This window comes from Melanostigma gelatinosum (assembly GCF_949748355.1).
Source record: "Melanostigma gelatinosum genome assembly, chromosome: 24".
Classification (NCBI taxonomy): Eukaryota; Metazoa; Chordata; class Actinopteri; order Perciformes; family Zoarcidae; genus Melanostigma; species Melanostigma gelatinosum.
Window position 1 is genome coordinate 3724810 of NC_136657.1, and position 18877 is coordinate 3743686.

General features: G+C 49.7%; 1 protein-coding gene across 1 annotated transcript in view; it reads left to right on the forward strand.

Moving 5' to 3' along the window:
- Window positions 1–18877, forward strand: part of pard3ba (par-3 family cell polarity regulator beta a) — a gene marked incomplete at its 5' end in the record, with an annotated part of 95212 nt that overhangs the window by 50326 nt on the left and 26009 nt on the right. Inside the window, 5 exons of the mRNA XM_079296265.1 lie at window positions 479–523; window positions 6662–6877; window positions 7515–7719; window positions 17127–17237; window positions 17314–17601. Of these exons, the coding sequence (XP_079152391.1) occupies window positions 479–523; window positions 6662–6877; window positions 7515–7719; window positions 17127–17237; window positions 17314–17601 (865 nt within the window). The remainder of the gene's footprint in view (window positions 1–478; window positions 524–6661; window positions 6878–7514; window positions 7720–17126; window positions 17238–17313; window positions 17602–18877) is intronic.

The window sequence follows — 18877 nt, forward strand, 5'->3', positions numbered from 1 at the left end:
GCATTTCTGAGTCTTTGTCCCGGCTGCTACAGATGTTTCTCTGCTGGGTTTTTTCTTCTTTTTTTTTTTGCTCTCGCTGTTTTTTCCTATCGCCCGTCATCTTCCTCCCTTCCATATTCCGGCCGACCGCCGTCCCGTTTAGTTCGATTGGCTGGTGTTGGTTGGTCTTTCTTCCCTTTTCCTCCCCTTTATTATGTCTCTCATTGTCTCACCTCTATCCCTTCTCATTTTCTCCCACAAGCACAATATCACCAGTTCTTCTGATGTCCCTGCTTCTTTTTCATTTCCTCTCTCAGTCCGTGTCGTCCTCCTCTGTCCCGTGATACTTCTGAGTCGTTGACAGCATGTGCCAGCACCAGTAGATGCAACTAAAACCAATTACAAAGCAGCACAAAGCTGCTCCGTCTTCCAGCGTGTGTGGCGAGTGATAATATGAGCTAACTGTGTGGTTTGTCGTCTTTTTTTTGGCTTGTTATAGTGGCGGATGAGAGCAACGTGAGATCCCTGGTCGGGCAGAGGAATGGTAAGTGTTTGACGTTTCCCTCCCCCTCCCACAATGCAACAGTTAAGAAATATATGAAATTGACCTTCTGCGGGAATATTCTCATTTTCTCCGTCTTCTTCTCGAACATTTCTTTATAGTTCTCTCCCCCTCCCGCCGCTCCACCCGGCTGACAAAGCTGAGTTGTGAAGCACTTAGTGTCGGAGCTCTCGCTGCTTTATAGCCGTCCAGGTCAGCAGGCGCTCGGTGCTCAATCCTCACCCAGCAGACAGCAGCCATATAGCACCGCAATGGCTTCTGCCTCGGTCCCGCCTTGTTTTATTTGAGAAAAGTCTGGTTAGTGCTTTAACTGAGAGCCAGTGGTGGTACACACTATATGTAATTCACTCCCAAGGATTGAAGCACTTTACGCTGGAAGGAGCAGCCCCTTCCCACATTCATTTCACATCAATACCCAGAGAAATGCAAGCAGGAAAGCCCCAACCTTTACATATTGTCATTCCCTGCTCGTCAGACATCATAAAACAGGCCGCAGAATTAGCAATCTAATGATATCAAAACACACATTTGATTAAATGAATTTATTAATGGATTCACTGTGAGAGAGAGGGGGCAATCAGGCGTCCCTCGCGCTCACAGCGATCTGTAATTAGGGCTTCAAAATAAGTTTCAGAATCCATCAGCGCTGCAGCCAGAACACACACACACACACACACACACACACGTACACACGTACACACAGCTCTTAAATCCACCTGCAACAAGATGACTAAGCCTGTTGCCGGTGGAATACAAATGGCCCGAGCACCCCCGGTGACCTCAAATACCCCACACTCAGCATTCACACAAGTGGCTTCCTCCTCCTCCTCCTCCTCCTCCTCCTCCTCCTCCTCCTCCTCCTCCCCCTTATGATATGATTTTCCTGGCATTTCTGATCAGCACCCAGAACCTTCATGATATATAAAGTGATCCATTTCTCTGCTGCAGCATTTCTTCTTCTTTTTTTTTCCCCCCTTGACGTCTTAGCTAATGTGTATTGACGGGGCTTTTGCGTGTTTTTCATTTTTGCTGACGCAGTGTATTCGCCTAGCTTCCTGCCCCCCCATCCTAAATGGCCTCAGTGTTTCTTTATGGGCTTTGACATATTTCATTAGGCGGATGGTCTTAAGAGGCCTGCCTGGCTTCTTTAATCTGGCTAAAACCCTTTTTCTCTCTGGCTAGAGCTGCTGTGAGGAGCGCTTCACTCCTCTCGCTCCATCCTTTTCTCTGTCACTTTCTCTCTCTCTCTTTTTTTTCTTCCTATTTCCGCTTTCATCCTTGCCACCAATCTCCTTCTTTCCCAGTCGCTTCTCTCTTGATTATTCTCTTTATCGCTGGGCTCATCCCCATTTTTAGCATCCTCTCAATCCCAAACCGTCGTCTCCCTTTCTTCTTTTCTCTCCCTCCGTCTCTCCTCCATCCGATTCTTCTCTTCATGCTCATTCTCTTTTCTCTCAACAGGCTGATCCTTTTCTATTCATTCGCTCGCCTCTCTCTCTCTCTCTCCATCCTCTGCGGCTGTATCTGTTCCAGCCTCATGCGATTACATGGAACGTGCTCCAGTCTCTTGAGCTCCCTCCACCAAGTCAGAACCAGCAGCGCTCTGGATGTTTTGTGTGAGGAAGAGTAATGGATAAATATCCCAACGCTCATCCCCTCATATTTCTCCCCCGGAGTCAAAAAATCTCCCTGGCAGCAGGCTGCCTTCTTACATCACCCCGGGAGCTCATCCATCCAGCAGTGCCGGCCATTAGTCCCCGCCGTTCACTTTAAAAACCAGCCGGCTTCTTGCCAGCGCTAAAAGTCACCACCCGATTCAGGGAATCGCGGCCAATTCTGCTCTTTTCACGCAGTCGACATGTTCGGCCTCGATGGGCGACCAGGTGTGATTTGCTGCTCATTAACTGGTGGAGCATCATTTGGGTTTGTTGGGCTCCACATGCTTTTTGGATCCGATCTGATTATCCTCCGGTTTTGATTTCACCCACAAAGCCCTCGACCCCGCCAACATGCCGAACGTGTTGGAGGCGTAGCAGTCGATGCAGGTATGTGTGCACTGTGCAGTTCATCCGTACTCTGCCAACCCCCTGAGCTGCCGCGATCCAGCAGAGGCAGGCGGTAATTATGAAATGGCCTTTTAAGTCCCCTCCGGTTATTAAAGCTATTCATCTCGCCGGAGGCCGGATACATACGGGCCCATATGTCCCCCGTTCCCCTCATACATCCAAACAGCTAAACCCAATTACTGCCAGAGCAGCGCCTCCGTCCAGCTTCATCATCTGCCCCCTGATACAGCTGAGTGCATTCAGATAGTGATGGAGGGCCGCTCGCTCATCGGACGCGTCTTTAATCGGAGTGGAGTTTTGATCGGCCACAACATGAATTGGATTTGCTTCCACTGGCTGTCCGGATGTCTGAAGTGATTTGGTTTGACGTGGAGTTTGCGGTATGATAAGAAAACATTTAGACGAGGAGGGACAGAGCATGAATGACATTCTGTTCCTCCCAGCTTCCTTAGCGTTTAGAGAACTGGACCAGCTCTCATCACGGCTCATTTTACTCATTTAGGATCCTTTTTTTTGCGTCATGCCACTCGTGCCCTTTACTCTTTAGACGTCTCGCATGTTGTCACAGGTTGGCTCCAACAAAGCTTTAAAAGCCTGTATTTAATCTGAGGCGGAGCTATGAAGAGACCGTTTGTGTGTTCTGTCTGTTGGTCATTCAGGCTTTTTAAAGCTCCTCTTGAATGAGACGACTTTCACTGGAACAGTGTAACAGAGCAGGGGCCTTTCTATCCCTTGTAACAGTGTGTTTAATGCTGCTGTTGGATTCAATTCAGTAACCTTTATTGAAAAGGGGGAGACACTGAGAGCAGGCTTTCCTTTTACAGGTGTGTGTGTGTGTGTGTGTGTGTTTACAGAACAGAGCAGGTCAGAGCCTGTTCTACAGGTTTTATTGTCCTGAGATTGGATATTAGATGGAAGTATGTGAGTATGTTTGTCTTACATGTGTGTTTTTGTAAGCATATTGTGTGTGTGTGTGTGTGTGCACTCTGTACCCGATTTAAAGAACTATGTCCCTTTTCCCTGTTTGCTAAAGTGTCTCCTTGGCAACTCACCGTCACCCTTCTCTCTCACACACACACACACACACTTTCTCCGTACCACCCCCAGCAGTTTTGATAGAGGGGGGGGGGGGGGCACTTGCTTGTAACTGTGGCAACCTTTCAGCCATTGTGCTGCAAAAGCTGCTTGCTGTGAAGCACATTGTAGTCCAGTTGATAGGTAAGTGGTAAGACCCTGCTGAGACACTGTGGGAGGGGCAGCAGTGTGCCAGGGCTTATGTTGGGGGGGGGGAGTGTGTGTTTTGACTGGAGCAACAATGTCAAATTGAATATAAATACGACAAAATCCTGTTTTAATAGTGAATAGCGACTTTCATTCACGTTTTTTTTCTTCTTTTGGGTGGGAAAACACACATGCCAGAGACAGATTATTATGTTTACCACACGAGAGAGAGAGAGAGAGAGAGAGAGAGAGAGGTGTTCGTCCTTGAAGGGCACAGCGGGACCCCAAGGCTACGTTTCAGGCAAAGGCTTGGCTGCTGTTGCTCCACAGCAGACACGACAGCCTTTCACGGATCACATGCAGAGGTGTGTGGCAGGTGCACGTCGTGGTGCATGTGTCTCTGCGCTCGCACCTCTGAGCGGATATCTGTGGATGAAGTGGTCATATTTTTTGGCGTTATGTTCTTACACATTTCCCAGAAGTCCCTTCTCCATCAAAAGTTAAGTAAGTGCTGTGTCGTAGCTTTATCTTCTGGTCATCATTTTCAATTATGTTGCCACAAAAATCGGGAACGAAATACCACGCAACAGTGACTTAATACATGAATTATTCCTCCATGATGCAACAGTGAACTGGTTTGTGTGCTGAACGTATTATCAGATATCTACAAAGAGTAACATTTAGAATCAGACGTTTAAGCTCTGTAATTGGATGTTTCTCGCTGAAATGCACCTTGGGAGTTGTACATGACTTCCCTTCTGAAGTCTAAATGCACTCAAAGAACAGATATTTTCGAACACAGTCTATCATCTTTCGTACAGATGATTCAACTGGGAGTTTAGTGACCATCCGAGCCAAACCTTCCTTCCGAAACCGAAACGGAGCGAGGATCTTGGACGGAGGAGCGTTGCAGCTGTGAAGGGCATCGCCGGGGGTCCGGGCCCTGTTGGCTTGAATCTGGCGGCAGTCAGGTCCGGGCGTGAGACGAACGGGTCCGAGGGAGCGTCTGCTGGCACAGCGGGGTGATAAGCGCTGATTTCACCCTCCATTGGATCGATCTGGCGATGATGGCCACCTCTCCACCGCTCATCCATCCTATTAAACCCTCATTATTCATTTACCTCCAGCCTCGGCCGCCATGTCATGCATGGAATGAGCGCGCGTACACACACACACCGGCACACACCAGCGAAAAGTGTTTCTTCTCCTGTTTCATCCAAAGCGGTCAAGGACACACACCGCTATCTCATACAGGCAGTATCGGGACTTCTACATTTCTGTCCTTTTCAAAATTCTCACATTTTGTAGCACACACACACACACACACACACACACACACAGAGTTTCTCTGTGTATAGTGCAGCAGCGCGCTGGCAAGGAGCTTAATTCTATCAGGCTGCGAGCTGGACAGTCGTAATTACATTTGTGACACAAATCCTGCTTCTCAAATTTAGCGTTTTATTCCTGAGCGCCCCCCCCCCCCCCCCCCTTCTCTATTTATAACTCCTTATTCCCCATAAATCCCACTTCCCCTCAGAAAGTCAATTTAGGACTAAAAGGCAGCCACGCTCCGCTTACGTTCCCACCGCCGCCCCTCTGCTTCGCCTCTATCGCCCGCTTCAGTTTCACTCCCCCCCCCCCCCCCCCCCCCCCCAGCTTTGAAGCCTCTGAAATGACGTCTTAAGCAGAGCGAGTGCCACGACGCGAGAAAGTCATGCCGACAGGAAAGTTTCAGACAACAACAACAACCGGCTGCTTGCTACCCGTCTGTAGCTTCTTTGAAGAGTGCTGTTTCATTGTGATACACAGCTGGGCGGTGTCGGTGCATTTTGGGTTTTTTTTTTTTTGCTCTCAGGGCGGATTCCACTTTGGCGTGATGTTTACTCTCTCCGCTCATCTGTCCTGTTTCTCTGTTTACCCCACAGCTCCCCTAAAATCTTCCCCTTTTTCTCTGCGACTCCCCCCCCCTGCTGAGTCAGCTGTGGCCTTCATCCCTTTTCCTCTCCGTCTCCCCGCTCTTCCTCTCTGGAGTCGGAGGCCGTACCGGAGTACAGTATGATGGCAGTTCATTTGTTTGCTTTATGCATGAGCCTGTCAGTTCCCACAGTGCTGCTCCTCGGCCGTCCCACTCCACCTCACTCGTTGTTTCCTCCCCCCCTCCTCTTGTTGCTTATTTTTTATAAATGTAAATATGCATGTCTTGATTCCAATTAACCATTGAGATATTCTGTAACACTGATCCACTCCAGACTCCATAAGATTAATTACCTAAATAGTTTCCACTCATCTTCAGTCCTGCTTTAGTAAAGATGCCTTAAAATAAGTTTTCCTTCATAGTTTCAGAACTTTTATTTGCAGTGCTCAGTGCTGTTTTCCTCACATGTTAAGATAAGATAAAGATAAGATAGCTTTACGCTGTGCACTGCGTAATCGGGCACAAATGGACCGATGGACCCGTTCCAGTGTACCCTCCCGTAACTCATGTGGAACGTCTCGTCCCACCTCCTCCCTCTCCTGCAATGAACTTGAGTCTCTGTTCCATTTCGGGCAGCATTCATACTTAAAAGTTGAATGCCCTTTAAATAAGGAAATATGAATGCGGTGGATGATAATGTTTAGTAAGCGGGAGGGGAAATTTGGCTAAAAGCTTATGATCTCAATACCCGGGGTCTCTTAAAATCATTCTGTCCCATTTTTATCAGTGGCAGCACATCTCCTTCCTCCATCACTTAGCCCTCCCTTCTCCCTCTCATCCTGTTCAACATCGGTCCACCTCATCGCTCACAGCCCCCCCCCCCACCCCCCCTCTCTCTCGTCTCTTTTGTTTCCCCAGAGCCCTCGGCCGGCGGAGCGCTGGGCCCGACCCTGGGCCTCTGGAAGTCCAGCTCCCTCGAGAGCCTCCAGACGGCCGTGTCGGAGGCCGAGCAGAGTCGCAGCAAAGCCCAGGTGCCCTTCCACCGGCCGCGGCCGCACATCGTGCGCGGGCGCGGGTGCAACCAGAGCTTCCGCTTCGCCATCGACAAGTCCTACGACGGGCCCTCGGAAGACGGTGAGACTTTTCTCTGTCGCCGTATTAAAAGATCCTTTCCGAGATGTCGTATTCTTTTTTGTTTTTGTCGATTGGACCCTGCACATCCCTCAGGCTTTGGAACACACTGGCACTCTAGAAGAGCCAGGGGCCTGCCAAGGGACGGTGCTTAGCCTGAGTACCTTAATGAAATGCTCCATGATTTTATCCACTCAGCAATTTAGGAAGAGCAACTTTATATCTTACGGCAGCATATTTTCAATGCTCTACCTTGTGAACCCACAGACGCGCTGGATGTCGCGTGTGTGTGTGTGTGTGTGTGTGATGATTACTGAGGAAATTATCCCCCGCATTAGCTGGGAAGAGTGAGTGCATGCAGAATGTTGACTAATGGTGTTTGGAGGAATCTGGAGTGTGAAAAATGACCCGTCCGCAGAAGTCTCACTATGACGGCGAATGACAATTACACAAGTTTCTGCCTTTGGCAGGTCACACAAATCTGTCTTCTGATACTTTAAATAAACACTAAGCCCTGCGCTGGGAGGAAGTCTGCCTATTAGAGGCCTAACGAGCTCACTGAACAGGTGCCTTCAACAGCACAGCGATGCATACACCCGAACGAAATGACTTACCTCTGCACCTTCGCCCCTCTCCGCAGACGACGACCCGACGGACCACAGCTCCGGTTGTGAAACGCCCGTCAGCAGCTCCTCTCGCCAGGGCCTGGACTCGGAGGACGGCAAGAAGAAGAAGAAAACCAAAGGGAAGAAGAAAGAGAAGAAGAGCAAAGGGAAGAAGAAAACGGACGACTCTGTGGACGACGCGGACAAGAAGACCAAAAAGAAAGGATTCGGCCTCTTAAGGTAGGAGTCCTTTAATACTTTAACCTCTTTAAAAGTCCCGAGTCACACGTTTCCTCTTCAAACATTCTACCACCGAGGTGACTCTTTTAAATCAAGCAAAGCAGCTCCAAAGACGATGGGAAACAACCGCCCTACTTTCCCCTGGTTCAGTTTCAACAAATCAGCCAGCAGGATTACGGGGCATCGGATTATTGGCTATGAACACAACCTTCGCTGTAATGGAGGGTATCCATTATCTCTCAATCCAAGCAAAGTCCCACCGACACAGTCGCCAACTCACGAGCGGCTTGTCGGGCCCCTTTATCGACGCGTCCCCATCGTGATTGCGGCGGTCCAATCCTCCACCAGCGATCCCTTATCTATTGGCAGTGACACGGTGTGGTCAGTGTATCACCGCACTCCCAACACTTGAGATTCAATTAGGCTGTGGGCGAAGAGATAGCGCAGGCCGCGCGCTGGCCCTCCAGATGGCCGATAAGAATCCAATCGGCCACAGTGTCAACCGCGGTAATGGAAGAGATGTGCACATGGTTCGGGCTGCTGGTGGAGAGAAGGGCCAAGATGAAGGACACGGGGAAGACGTGTCACACGGGTTGTAGTAAAAACCGGCACGAAATCCAGTCCAGCCAGCGCTACACGTCCCCGGTAAAATGCACTTCATAGCTCCATTTATTACACACATCACGCCTACGTAGGAGCTGACACCGCTAGCTGTGTGACAGATTGTGTTTATGTGTTTGGGAGGTAATCTCTGCATCTATACTCCGCGAGCACACAGTACCATTTCCTGTTTATTCTCGCTGTATGCTTTGCAGCCAGGATTTTTCTCCTCCTTTTATCTCAATACTCTCTTTAAGGGCTGCATCGAACCGTTATTTAAATTTTCCATTAATCCGCCCGTTATTCTCTTGATTAGTTGGTTTTTGTCAATAACATTTTGTCAGGAGATAGAAATTTCCCACAGCCCACGGTGACGTCTTCAAGTGGTTTGTTTATCCGACCGACATGGCCATTTATTGTCATGTAAGATAAAGAAAAGCACCAAATTCTCACATTTAAGAAGCACGAAACCAGCAAATGTCTGGCTTCTTGTTTAAAAAACAACAGTGAGAAACACTTAAAGCCAGCCCACTGTTCAATCCGAGCACAAAGGCTGAGTGCCTTTCTGCCTCAACAATAGAACGGAGTCTCGTATAAAAAGCTTCCGGATTATCTCTCTCTCTCTCTCGCTCCCCCTCTCTCTCTCTCTCGCCCTCTCCCTCCCTGGCCTTTATCTGGCCGCCTTGATCGTTATTGAACTTGAAATATGACTTAATTAGCCGGAGTATTGCGCGGTTCAATCTAATTGCAGCTCTCAAATGTTATTTTACTCCAATGGCAGCATTAGGAAAAGGGCAAATTATAAACACGTGACCTCAATTTACCTCCGCAGTGAAAGTGAGCGCAGCAGCAGCACATGTTGGAAGAGGGCCCTGTCCTTTCGGCGGCCATAGATATTTAGTTCGCCGGCAGTATTTGAAGAACAAGTTGTTTTTGGAGATGATGTGTGTGTTTAAAAGGTCAAAGGTCCTAATAACCATGTTCCTGTTTAGTCCAAGTGATATTAAACATGCCACACTTATGCAACTGCGACCCAGCTGACAGACTTGGGTCTGTAGCTTGTCCTCTGCGTCGTCGCGTCTGTCCCGTCAGTCACTCAGGATCAAAGTTAAGCTGTCGCCATCGACACGCGTCCCGCCGTGACAGCGCACCACCAACCACCACCCCTCTGTAAATGTAAGGGACATGAAAGCCGCCCCCTTTTATTTTCTCTTTTTTTTTGATGCGCTGTTTTGCAAATCCGCATGCGACACGATATGTATCCTCTACCCCGGGTCCTCCGACAGGGAAGCAAGCCAATTAGCGGCGTCCGTTCCGCTCTCGTCCTATCGCGGAGCAGCAGGATGCGCGGGGTTGAGAGGTAGTCACCGGTGAGCTGTGCGCTACAGAAACCAAAGCCTTGTTGTCACACCGCCGGGATGATTTCTGATGGATTACCGCTCTCGTTGCACACTCCTTTGCTTCCCTTTCCTTGAGCACTTGCTCCCTTCCCCTTTTAGTGTCATGATGAGGCCTTCCTGTCTTCCTTACCTCAAGTCATCTCTCTATTTCCTTACCACGCCGCGTTAGACAAAATGAGCTCTCAAATCCCACTTGAATTCACACAAGTTCGTGATTATCTACGATTAAGAGTGCTAATATGTGCTGCGAGGTCCCGGAGACCTCCTGCCGATTAAACGAGCACAAGGCCGGTGTAGTCCCCCTGTCGCCGGGGGCTCTCTTCTTTATCTGCTCCAGTCACGTCCTGTTTGCGGCTACAGCAGTGATCACTGTCACGGTGTCGAGGACTGTGGCTTCCGACACATGAGACCAGCAAGGAAAGGAAAAAGGAAGCAAGGGCAGATGTAGGCGACTCTTTGAACGGGCCCCGGCTGTCAGAAGTGTTGCCAGGCGTACCGAAATCCCTGTGACATGTTTGTGTAGCCGTGACTCTAAGCCGTGATGGGGCTGATTTGGAGGTGCATTACCTAATCCCACCGTTACCGGTGGTTACCGCGCTGCCGGTGGATTTCTTTGATCCGCCACCTCATCTGGCATTTAGAGTCCGTTAGCTGCGCTTGATGTGGAATGCCGGAGTGGAGTCTGTAAGAGAGTATTTATTAATGTTAGTGTCTTTTGTAAAATATGCATAAGGCCATACATTTTGCACACGGGACAAACCTAACTCCTGTGGATAGTCTCTCTCTCTCACTCACTCACTTCATCTCCATTCATGTCTTTATCTTTGCATTAATAATATATGCCGAACCACAAATCACTTTCTTTGCAACACTTGACATGTGCGGAGCGCACGGGCCCGCAGGCTCGTGAATCAGGGCCGTGTCTGATACACGGTCCCGGGGAAGGCCGCGCTGGTGTCGCTCGCGTTGTTCGGAGGTTGGAATGATTGAAATGGAGCCGGCAATCATGCTAATCCCTCGGAGGGTTAACGTCGCCTCTCTTATCCGTTGTTTGCTTTAACCCTGCAATTAGAGAAAGGGAGAAGTGGTCGTCCGTGTGTGGATACGTGCATTAAATACACGGGCGTTTGTGCATTTCCTCATGTTGCATTCTGGTTATTTGAAGCCATTAATGGCTCTTCAGTTTATCCGTCATTATAATTACCACCAAACCTCCCAGCCCCCTAGAAATGTGTGTGTTAGCGGTGAATCCCCCTCCATAGAGAGAAAGTAGTCGAAGAATGGTCTCATTTTCTATCTTTCATAATTCAGATTTGTGCACAATTTGCTCCCCGTGACACCCTAAACATAAAAAAGCTGCCACGTATTCCACCAGTCGTTGGAAAATGAGCCTCCGCATAGAGCAGAAGCGGCCTCCTGCCACCTCTATTGAGGCGTAATTCAAATTTACAACTTCGGCGTGGAGGCAAACAGTCGCGGGGCGCTATCACCGCCGGCAGCCGGCGGAAAAACAAATTAACTTTTTTTTTCTTTTTCTCTCCACCCTCCAATCCGGCGCGATGGGCAGCTTCCCCCGGAATGATGTGCAGCTTTATTGGTGTTGATGCGAGCTGTCAGTCAAATATCAGAGGGATGGGGAATTGACAGCGGGGATGATGAGGAAATCCTCATGCATATATATCAGCTGATAAAGGGGGCAGTCACAACAGGCCTCCCTCTCTCCATCTCTCATGCCTTACCCTTGAAACCCCCCCCCCCCCTTCTCCTCTCACACGAAAGGCCTTTTTATGCTCCTCGTCTTTCATGCCCTGGCTACACCTGCCTCCCTTCCCTCTTCTTCCGCCGCGCCGCTTGGCTCGGAGCGCTCTCTTATTTACGGCGGGGTACGCCGACTCACTCCTCCGCAGTTCGGCCGCGACGGAAGAATTAATGACTTCATTCATCGGCTTCAAACGGCTTGTTTACCTCCGCCCCTCCACAGTTTCCCAGGAAGTTGTGGAGGTCTGTGCTGTTTAATTATGCGCTCGCTAGTCTAACTTCTTCAGCCAGCCACATTATCTATTATATGAGGATGTGAGGAGCAATCTTCAGGAACGGTAATCACTCGCTAATGTCCTCTAGAGTTTTTCCAGTAGCCGTCACATTTGTCAAACGGCACAGATCTCATTTGGGATTGTTTTTCATTTCCACCAGTCTGTGACTCATCCAGCTGAGGAACATGATACCCAACATTTGCACGGTGAATTATTGCCCATGAGGTAATTATCAAATGAGACGGTGAGCCGGGACTTCCATTTGTTGTCGATCGGCCCCCGCGATCCATCGGCTCCGATCGAGTTATGACATTTGGGATTGACCCCGAGGGAGGGGGACGCTTTGAGGCGCAGACGCATCCGTATCGGCCAGACGGCTCAGCAGCCGACTGCCCATCACTCACCGGCCAATTAAAGGTCTTCATGTGCCCACGGGAAACGGTCACGACCGATTAGCGTTTGATCTCGGACGTGTGCTCCGTGGGCGCCAGGAAGCGACTGGCGGTCGCGTCCCGTACGGTCATCTTCAACGTCGCCTGTGATGGATGGGCTTCCTCTGTCATTTCATGTCTAATGGCACACACACACACGCACTCCACCTCCTCACGCATCTCCCGCCTAAACACGCACGGAGCGCAACCTCTGCTTTTCCAGACCGAGAAGGTTAAGTGTGTCTTGTCCGAGGGTGTGCGGAGGGCCCCGAGGAGCCCCAGAGTCTAACCTTTCAGTCTGCCAATGGCTCTCATCTGGAGCCGCGCTGACCTGGCCTTTTCACCAGCCGCCAGCTGGGAAGCATGTGAGGAATTCTTACAAAAAACTAAAGCAGTTCAGGGTGTAAAACCTCGAATCCTGCATCTATCCAACATAAATTATGCGTGCAAATACTGTTTGTTTGTGTAGAGTCTGCGAATTGACCCTTTATATCGGAAATCTGCAGTCGCAGCAGCCAAACAGCTTCCGGGCCTTTTGGTGACGTGTGTTGTGAGTGCAGCCCAGTGGTCTCGTTTAAATATGAATGCCCTCTGCTACAGAAGCGGTGATGGAAGAGGAAAGACGAGACGGATTGCCGGTGGCGACAGCTTTTTTGCGCGGAGTTGCTGAAATATGACACAAGTCGGGATGCAAACAATTACAGGGAAGCCCATATTTCACCAGGCGGACCCCCGGACGTCACAGCAGGGAGCTCTCTCGCCCCCTTCTCTCTCTCTCTCTCTCGCTCTCTCTCGCCCCTGACTTTGCTTGCCTCCCTGCTCGACTCCTCTGTTCTCCTCCCATCTCTATTGCTTGTCTTTTTTCTTACTTTGTCTCCCTTCTCTTTCTCCCTTCCTATCCACTCCTTGATCTCAACCTTCATCCCTCTCTCTTTTTTTCTCCCTTCCTCCCCTCCTCCCTTTTTTCTTCTCTCCGGTCCCCTTCCTAATTTTCCTGTTTCCTAGATCATGCAGCCGCGCGCCTCGTTCTTCCTTTCTCCAACTCTCTCTTTTGTCTCACCTCCCTCTTCCTGCCCCCCCCCTCTCTCCTTCCTGCCTCCTCTCTCTTTGCCACTTCTTCTTTTTTCCTTCCTCTCGCAAGTTCCTTCCTTCTTTCCTATGAACTTCATATTGCCCACTCTCTCTTTTGTCTGGCTGAAGTATCAGCGCTTTGGGGACTGGCCAGGCGTTGATTAAGAAAAGCGTTCTGTTCCTCTGAGAAACAACCTGCTGTGCATTCACACGAAAAGATTGAAAACCAGAACCAACAGATGAATCCTCGACCCGCATCGTCCTCCCTACATTATTAATAGCTTCTAAGTGAAGCTCTTTTAACAACGATTAAGGCCGGGCGGATCTCTCACGCGCTCTCCCTCTTCTTCGATTATTATTTTTTTGTCCTATCACTGCTGATATCAGCCATTAATGGGAGCTGATTTGGGCCAAATTGTGTGCGGGGCAGGGCGAGGAAGTCTGACGAATAGATTTAATTATGCCCAGTGGGGGGGAAACAGAGGCCGGGGCCTTTCCGCAGGGAGGCACAGGATTGGCTGACGGCGCTGTCAATCCAACGCGCTCAGCGACCCGGCCCGACCTTGTTGGGGCGACAGTCTTCTCGTAGCCCGATCCCCCGGTTCCACCAGGAAACCACCTCACCGACTTTTAAAAGAGCACTTGTTGTCTATTTTTTGCCGCCGGTGTCACTCTGTCTATTTCCAGCCGGAAATATTTTCCGACTTGTCTCACCGTGAAGCAGCGCCGCGTTGCCAGAACGGGGAGAAGGAGGCTCCGTGTTACATCACAACTCTTTATAGTGTTAATCTCTCTCTCTCTCCGTCTCCCATTTCTCTCTCCCCGTCTGCTCCTCGGCTTGTTTCTCTCTCACCCTCCCTCCACCCGTCTCCCTCCTCTCTCTCTCTCTCTCTCTCTCTCTCTCTCCCCACTGAGATGTGTGCTCTCCTCTCCAAATACATACAGAGCAATCTAACTACTGCGATAACATTTCTGCGTGGCTGATTAACTGTTCTCCCCGTGCCTCTGAACGCCGCCGCACCGCTCCTATACTCCTTATTCCTCCCCCGGCCGGGCTGCACTTTCACGGGAGCTTTGGCTCCTGCATCCCTCGCTCCTCTTTTTCTCTCACTTCTCTTTCTTCCTCTCTTTCCCGTCTCTCGTGTATTCTGCAAGGCGGACGGGCAGTTTAGCGCTCATTTAATTCCTTCTTCTTTTCACCCTCTCTGCTTCTTTTTGCCTGTATCTCACTTTCATTCATTCCCCAAAACAGATGGGGATATTTGGCCAGTTTTCTCACTTGCTCTGAGCTGTTCTTCTTCTTCTTCTTCCGTAAAAAACGCATCGAGCCTGTTGCAAGAAATCTCTGTGTTCTGCCTCTGCTGTGATTGAAGTCTCGAGGGGTCACACCACGTCCAATCATGTTTTTTAATCACATTAGAACTATTTTGAGAGCAAGTGTATTCACGCTTTAAACCAGCAGCGTGTTCCTCCACACATACAAATGCACACACACGGTGCCAGACAGTGTTCTCACGGCCCTCGTTATGCCCGACCCCAGCCACCCACTGAGATAGGAAAGCTTATTAAGGGCAACACACACACACACACACACACCGTCAGAGATGTTGTCACAATTGGCGAAAGAAACAAAGCGGCCCCGCGGAGAGATGATTTCCTGAAAGATGTCACGGCGTTTAGTCTGCAGAGATGAAGCGTTTAGTCGGCGTGTGCAGCAGTCTGATGCCGTTAGTTGAGAAAATGTTGTGTAATAGATAAGTTGGTCTAACGGAGTGAGCGCTCCCCCCCCCTCTCTTTCTCTGGAGGGGCTAAATGCACGGGTCAGGTTGGCGACTTCAGCACCCTGGCTGGCTGTGATCTCCATGTTGCATATAGAGCCTCATTAGAGCACGGCTAACTGAGCGCAGGCACGTCCCCCCCCCCCCCCCCTCCCTCCCTTAAAGTAATGAGAATGACAGTAGCTGTAGTAATTACAGTCAGTCCAGTTTCCCTCAGCGAGTTTCCTTTGCGACTAGCTGAGTGTCCAAAGCGGCAGCAGTCATCGTCCATGATCACAGGCAAATGGAGAGAGGAAGAAGAAGATGTTGTGTAGGGAGATAATGCTAAGTTAATGAGATGTCCTGTTCCATGAGACTGTTTTGCAGGTCCCCACAGTGTGTGTGTGTGTGTGTGTGCGTGCGCGTGTGTGCGTGTTGATGTCGATGTCTGCTGCAACTTGTGTGGCCGCTCACCTGCGCTTGTGTGCAATATATTGGTTTCCAGATTGCTGTGTGTAGCTTTTATGTTTTTTTTTTTTTTTTTTTTTATCCAGCAACAGTCGGGCACTTGACAGGAAATGAACTGTCAGATTTGTGAAAGAGTGACGGAGCAGAAACCGTCCTGAGACGAGACAGAACTTAATAAAGGACGGACAGAGCGAGAGAGAGAGAGGAATGAAAAAAAGAAATAGACAAGAGACATCGTTACCAAACAGTTGGCTCACCGCAGTGGGAAAAAGATGGGAGTTTTGGCGATGAAGGGATGAGATAATGGGAGAGGGGGGGATAACTGCCTCCCTCATGGCAGGTACATGTCTCTAATTGGGAGTCCCACACCCATTCTGCATCCCCCCCTTCTCTTTCCTTCCATCTACTTTGCAGACAATGCAGTGAGAAAGGGAGGCTTTCCTAATTAATGCAGATATAATGATGGGTCCAACTGTGGACCTCTGCCCCCTTTGAATGTTGATGAAGGGGTGTGTGTGTGTGTGTGTGTGTGTGTGTGTGTGTGTGTGTGTAATCTATCAGGCATCTAAGCCGAGATAAACCTGGGATTTTTGGAGAATCATATATTTACGTGTCTGTCTGTTGACGCATACTGAGATGAGTGGCGCAGCTATGTCTTCTACACGCAACTTGAGTTCTATATGCTCATCAGGGAAGTAATTGGGAGTCTGTTCTCGTCTCCCCGCGTAATGTGGGCGTGCCTGGAAGATTCTTTGCAGAAACAAAAGCCGCTGCGGCAGCGCCCACACTGTCCCCGTCGCGAGTGATCTCTAGGAAGCGAGGTGGAGGCAACAAGGGCTGAAGAGGAGAAGAAGAAGCAGGAAAAGAAGAAGTGGGTTGGTTGGGTGAGACGGAGGAGGCGAGCGAGAGAGAGAGGGGTGAGAAAGACGATGTGAAGGAGAGAGAGAAGAATATGAAATATTTAGAGGAAAAGTCTCGCTACATTATTTTTTTTTTGAAATGTGTGAAGTGGAGCTTCATTGTGACTCGAACAGAGGTGACAAGTATATTTTAAAGAATAAGAGCGATGATGATGATGGTCGCTATGGCAAAGTTAACAAGAAAAACATGGCACACTGTTTTAACAGCTATTTTATTCGACAAAACGTTAAAATATTCATGTTGCATATGCTGCGTGACAACTATACCCCTTTTTCATATGCCCACGCACACACACACACACACACACACACTGTGGATTGTCAGTGCCCGCTGTGACTTTATAACCACATCTATCATGGAGCAAAGCCACGAATGGACACACAGGAGTAAGAATGAGTTGCCCTAGCAGAGTGTGCGTGTGCGTGTGCGTGTGCGTGTGTGTGTGTGTGTGCGTGTGTGTGTGTGTGTGTGTGTCAAGGTTGCATGTTGTGTGAGCTAAAGAGCCACTTTCATCAATTCGTGTTTATTGTTTCATCATAAAAGTCTGCAAAAAGATTCCATTAATGCGCATAAATCTTGCCTTCAGAGTAAAAGCACGGCCTGTGATGCTATCTGGCGGAGGTTTTTAAGATTGTAAAGAGGAGCAGGAAGTTGCAGGGATAACTCAACCAATCGGAATAAACAATGACGTGTTGCATCTGTGTCCCTTTTCTGTGTTTTGTCCAGATTTGGTAAGAAGAAGGACGACAAGAGCAAAGAGGCTGCCAAAGCCTCCAAAAGCAAACTGGAGGCCCTCAGTGAAGAGGAGCTGGACAGGAACCAGGACCAACGAGACAGGTATGAATCAGACCTGGGTGGATTAAGTGAAAGGATGCGTGTGTCCAACCGTGTCTAACGGCCTCCTCTCCGACAGCTACGACCCGCGCTACGCCGAGGTCCACTCGGGCCACGTCACTCCGGACGCCTCCTTCCGCGACGTGGAGGACGACGACAGCGACCCCAACTACGCCCGCATCAACTACTTCCGCCAGCCGCCTTCGCCACAGCCGCTCATCAGCCGCACGCCCTCCCCCGCCGCGCTGGCCGGCGGGCCTAACCCGCTCCGGGCCTCCTCCGAGGAGCTGGGCGGTCTCTACGCCAAGGTCAACAAGTCCAGACCCCCGCCGGCTCTGCAGAACCAGCATCAAACGCAGGCGGACAGGTGAGGGAGGATTTACATTGTCACTGCTGATGCTCCGCCAGGCGCTGCACTGTCGCACATGCTCAGTTGGACAGAGAGGCCGTGGCCCAGTCAAGAACATTACGTTTGGCCTAAAACCTTCTCTGTATGTATGACATCATTGTTTTGCTGCATAGAGACGGAGTATGGATGAGAAGCTAAGACCTGCAGTCGCCATTGTTGAATTTTAAAGTGTTTTTTCCCCACATGCCTTATAAATACGGAATCGCGGGGGCTCAAGTGTTTTACGCACAGTTTTATTTCTGTTGTTCGTTATGATATCGGGGTTTAAGAAAAGGGTTAATGCTCACAGAAAGACACTGCTCATCAGAGCCGTCACTCCTCCCGTATTATGTATTATTACTGCAGAAGTTTTGGAAACCTCCGAGTTTAGTCCAAGAGAGAAGAAACCCCGGAGAAAATCTGGTGAGGATTCGAATGCAAATTTACCATTTCCCGTGTGAAATAAGACAGGCCACATTAAAACTTCCGTCAATTTAAAGTCTCCGACAGAAATGACTATTGACTTGCAAATCAAAAACTAAGGCCCCCCGACACCCAATCTCATCCAGGAAGAATACAGAGAGCATCCAGAGAGAGAGAGAGAAAGAGATAGAAGGGGTTTGGACGTGGAAAGGAGACTGATGGGAAGGGACAGACGGAGGGACGGACGGACGGACGGAAAAGAGAAAAAGGAGGGGAATAGAGTGCAGAGAAAGAGACAAAATGGAGAGGGAGTAAAACGCGTCAGATAGGCAGAGTCAATTCGAGAGGGAAGAAGTGACAGAAGAGAGGATGCAGACAAAAGAGGAGGAGGGATAATTAGCCACAGTCTAGCAGCCTGACAGATCTGTTCGACCACTTTAGCTCTCATCCACTAGTGGTGGGTACTTCATTACCAGCCTGTTTTCTCCCCCTCTCTCTCTCTCTCTTACACTCTCCGGGTGTCACTCGTCCGTTCTCCCTCCCCTGTTTTGCTCATAATGCGTGTTAGATAGTCTTTAGCATTGGCATGACGGATGAGGAGCCTTCCTTTGGCTTGTTAGCTCTGCTTGTGCGTCTCCAGGGGAGAAGAAAGACGGTCCCTAAAGGGCGGTCGCACGGCAGAAGCTCAAAACAATTCAGCTAAAGTAAACGTACATTCAGTGTTTAAACCTCAGACGTGGTCGCACCCATTCACAGCCCTCACCCGGGCCCGCACATCGCCGGCTATTTCCAGCCTCCCGTTCCGCCACCTGCGGCTTGGACGAGGGCGCTC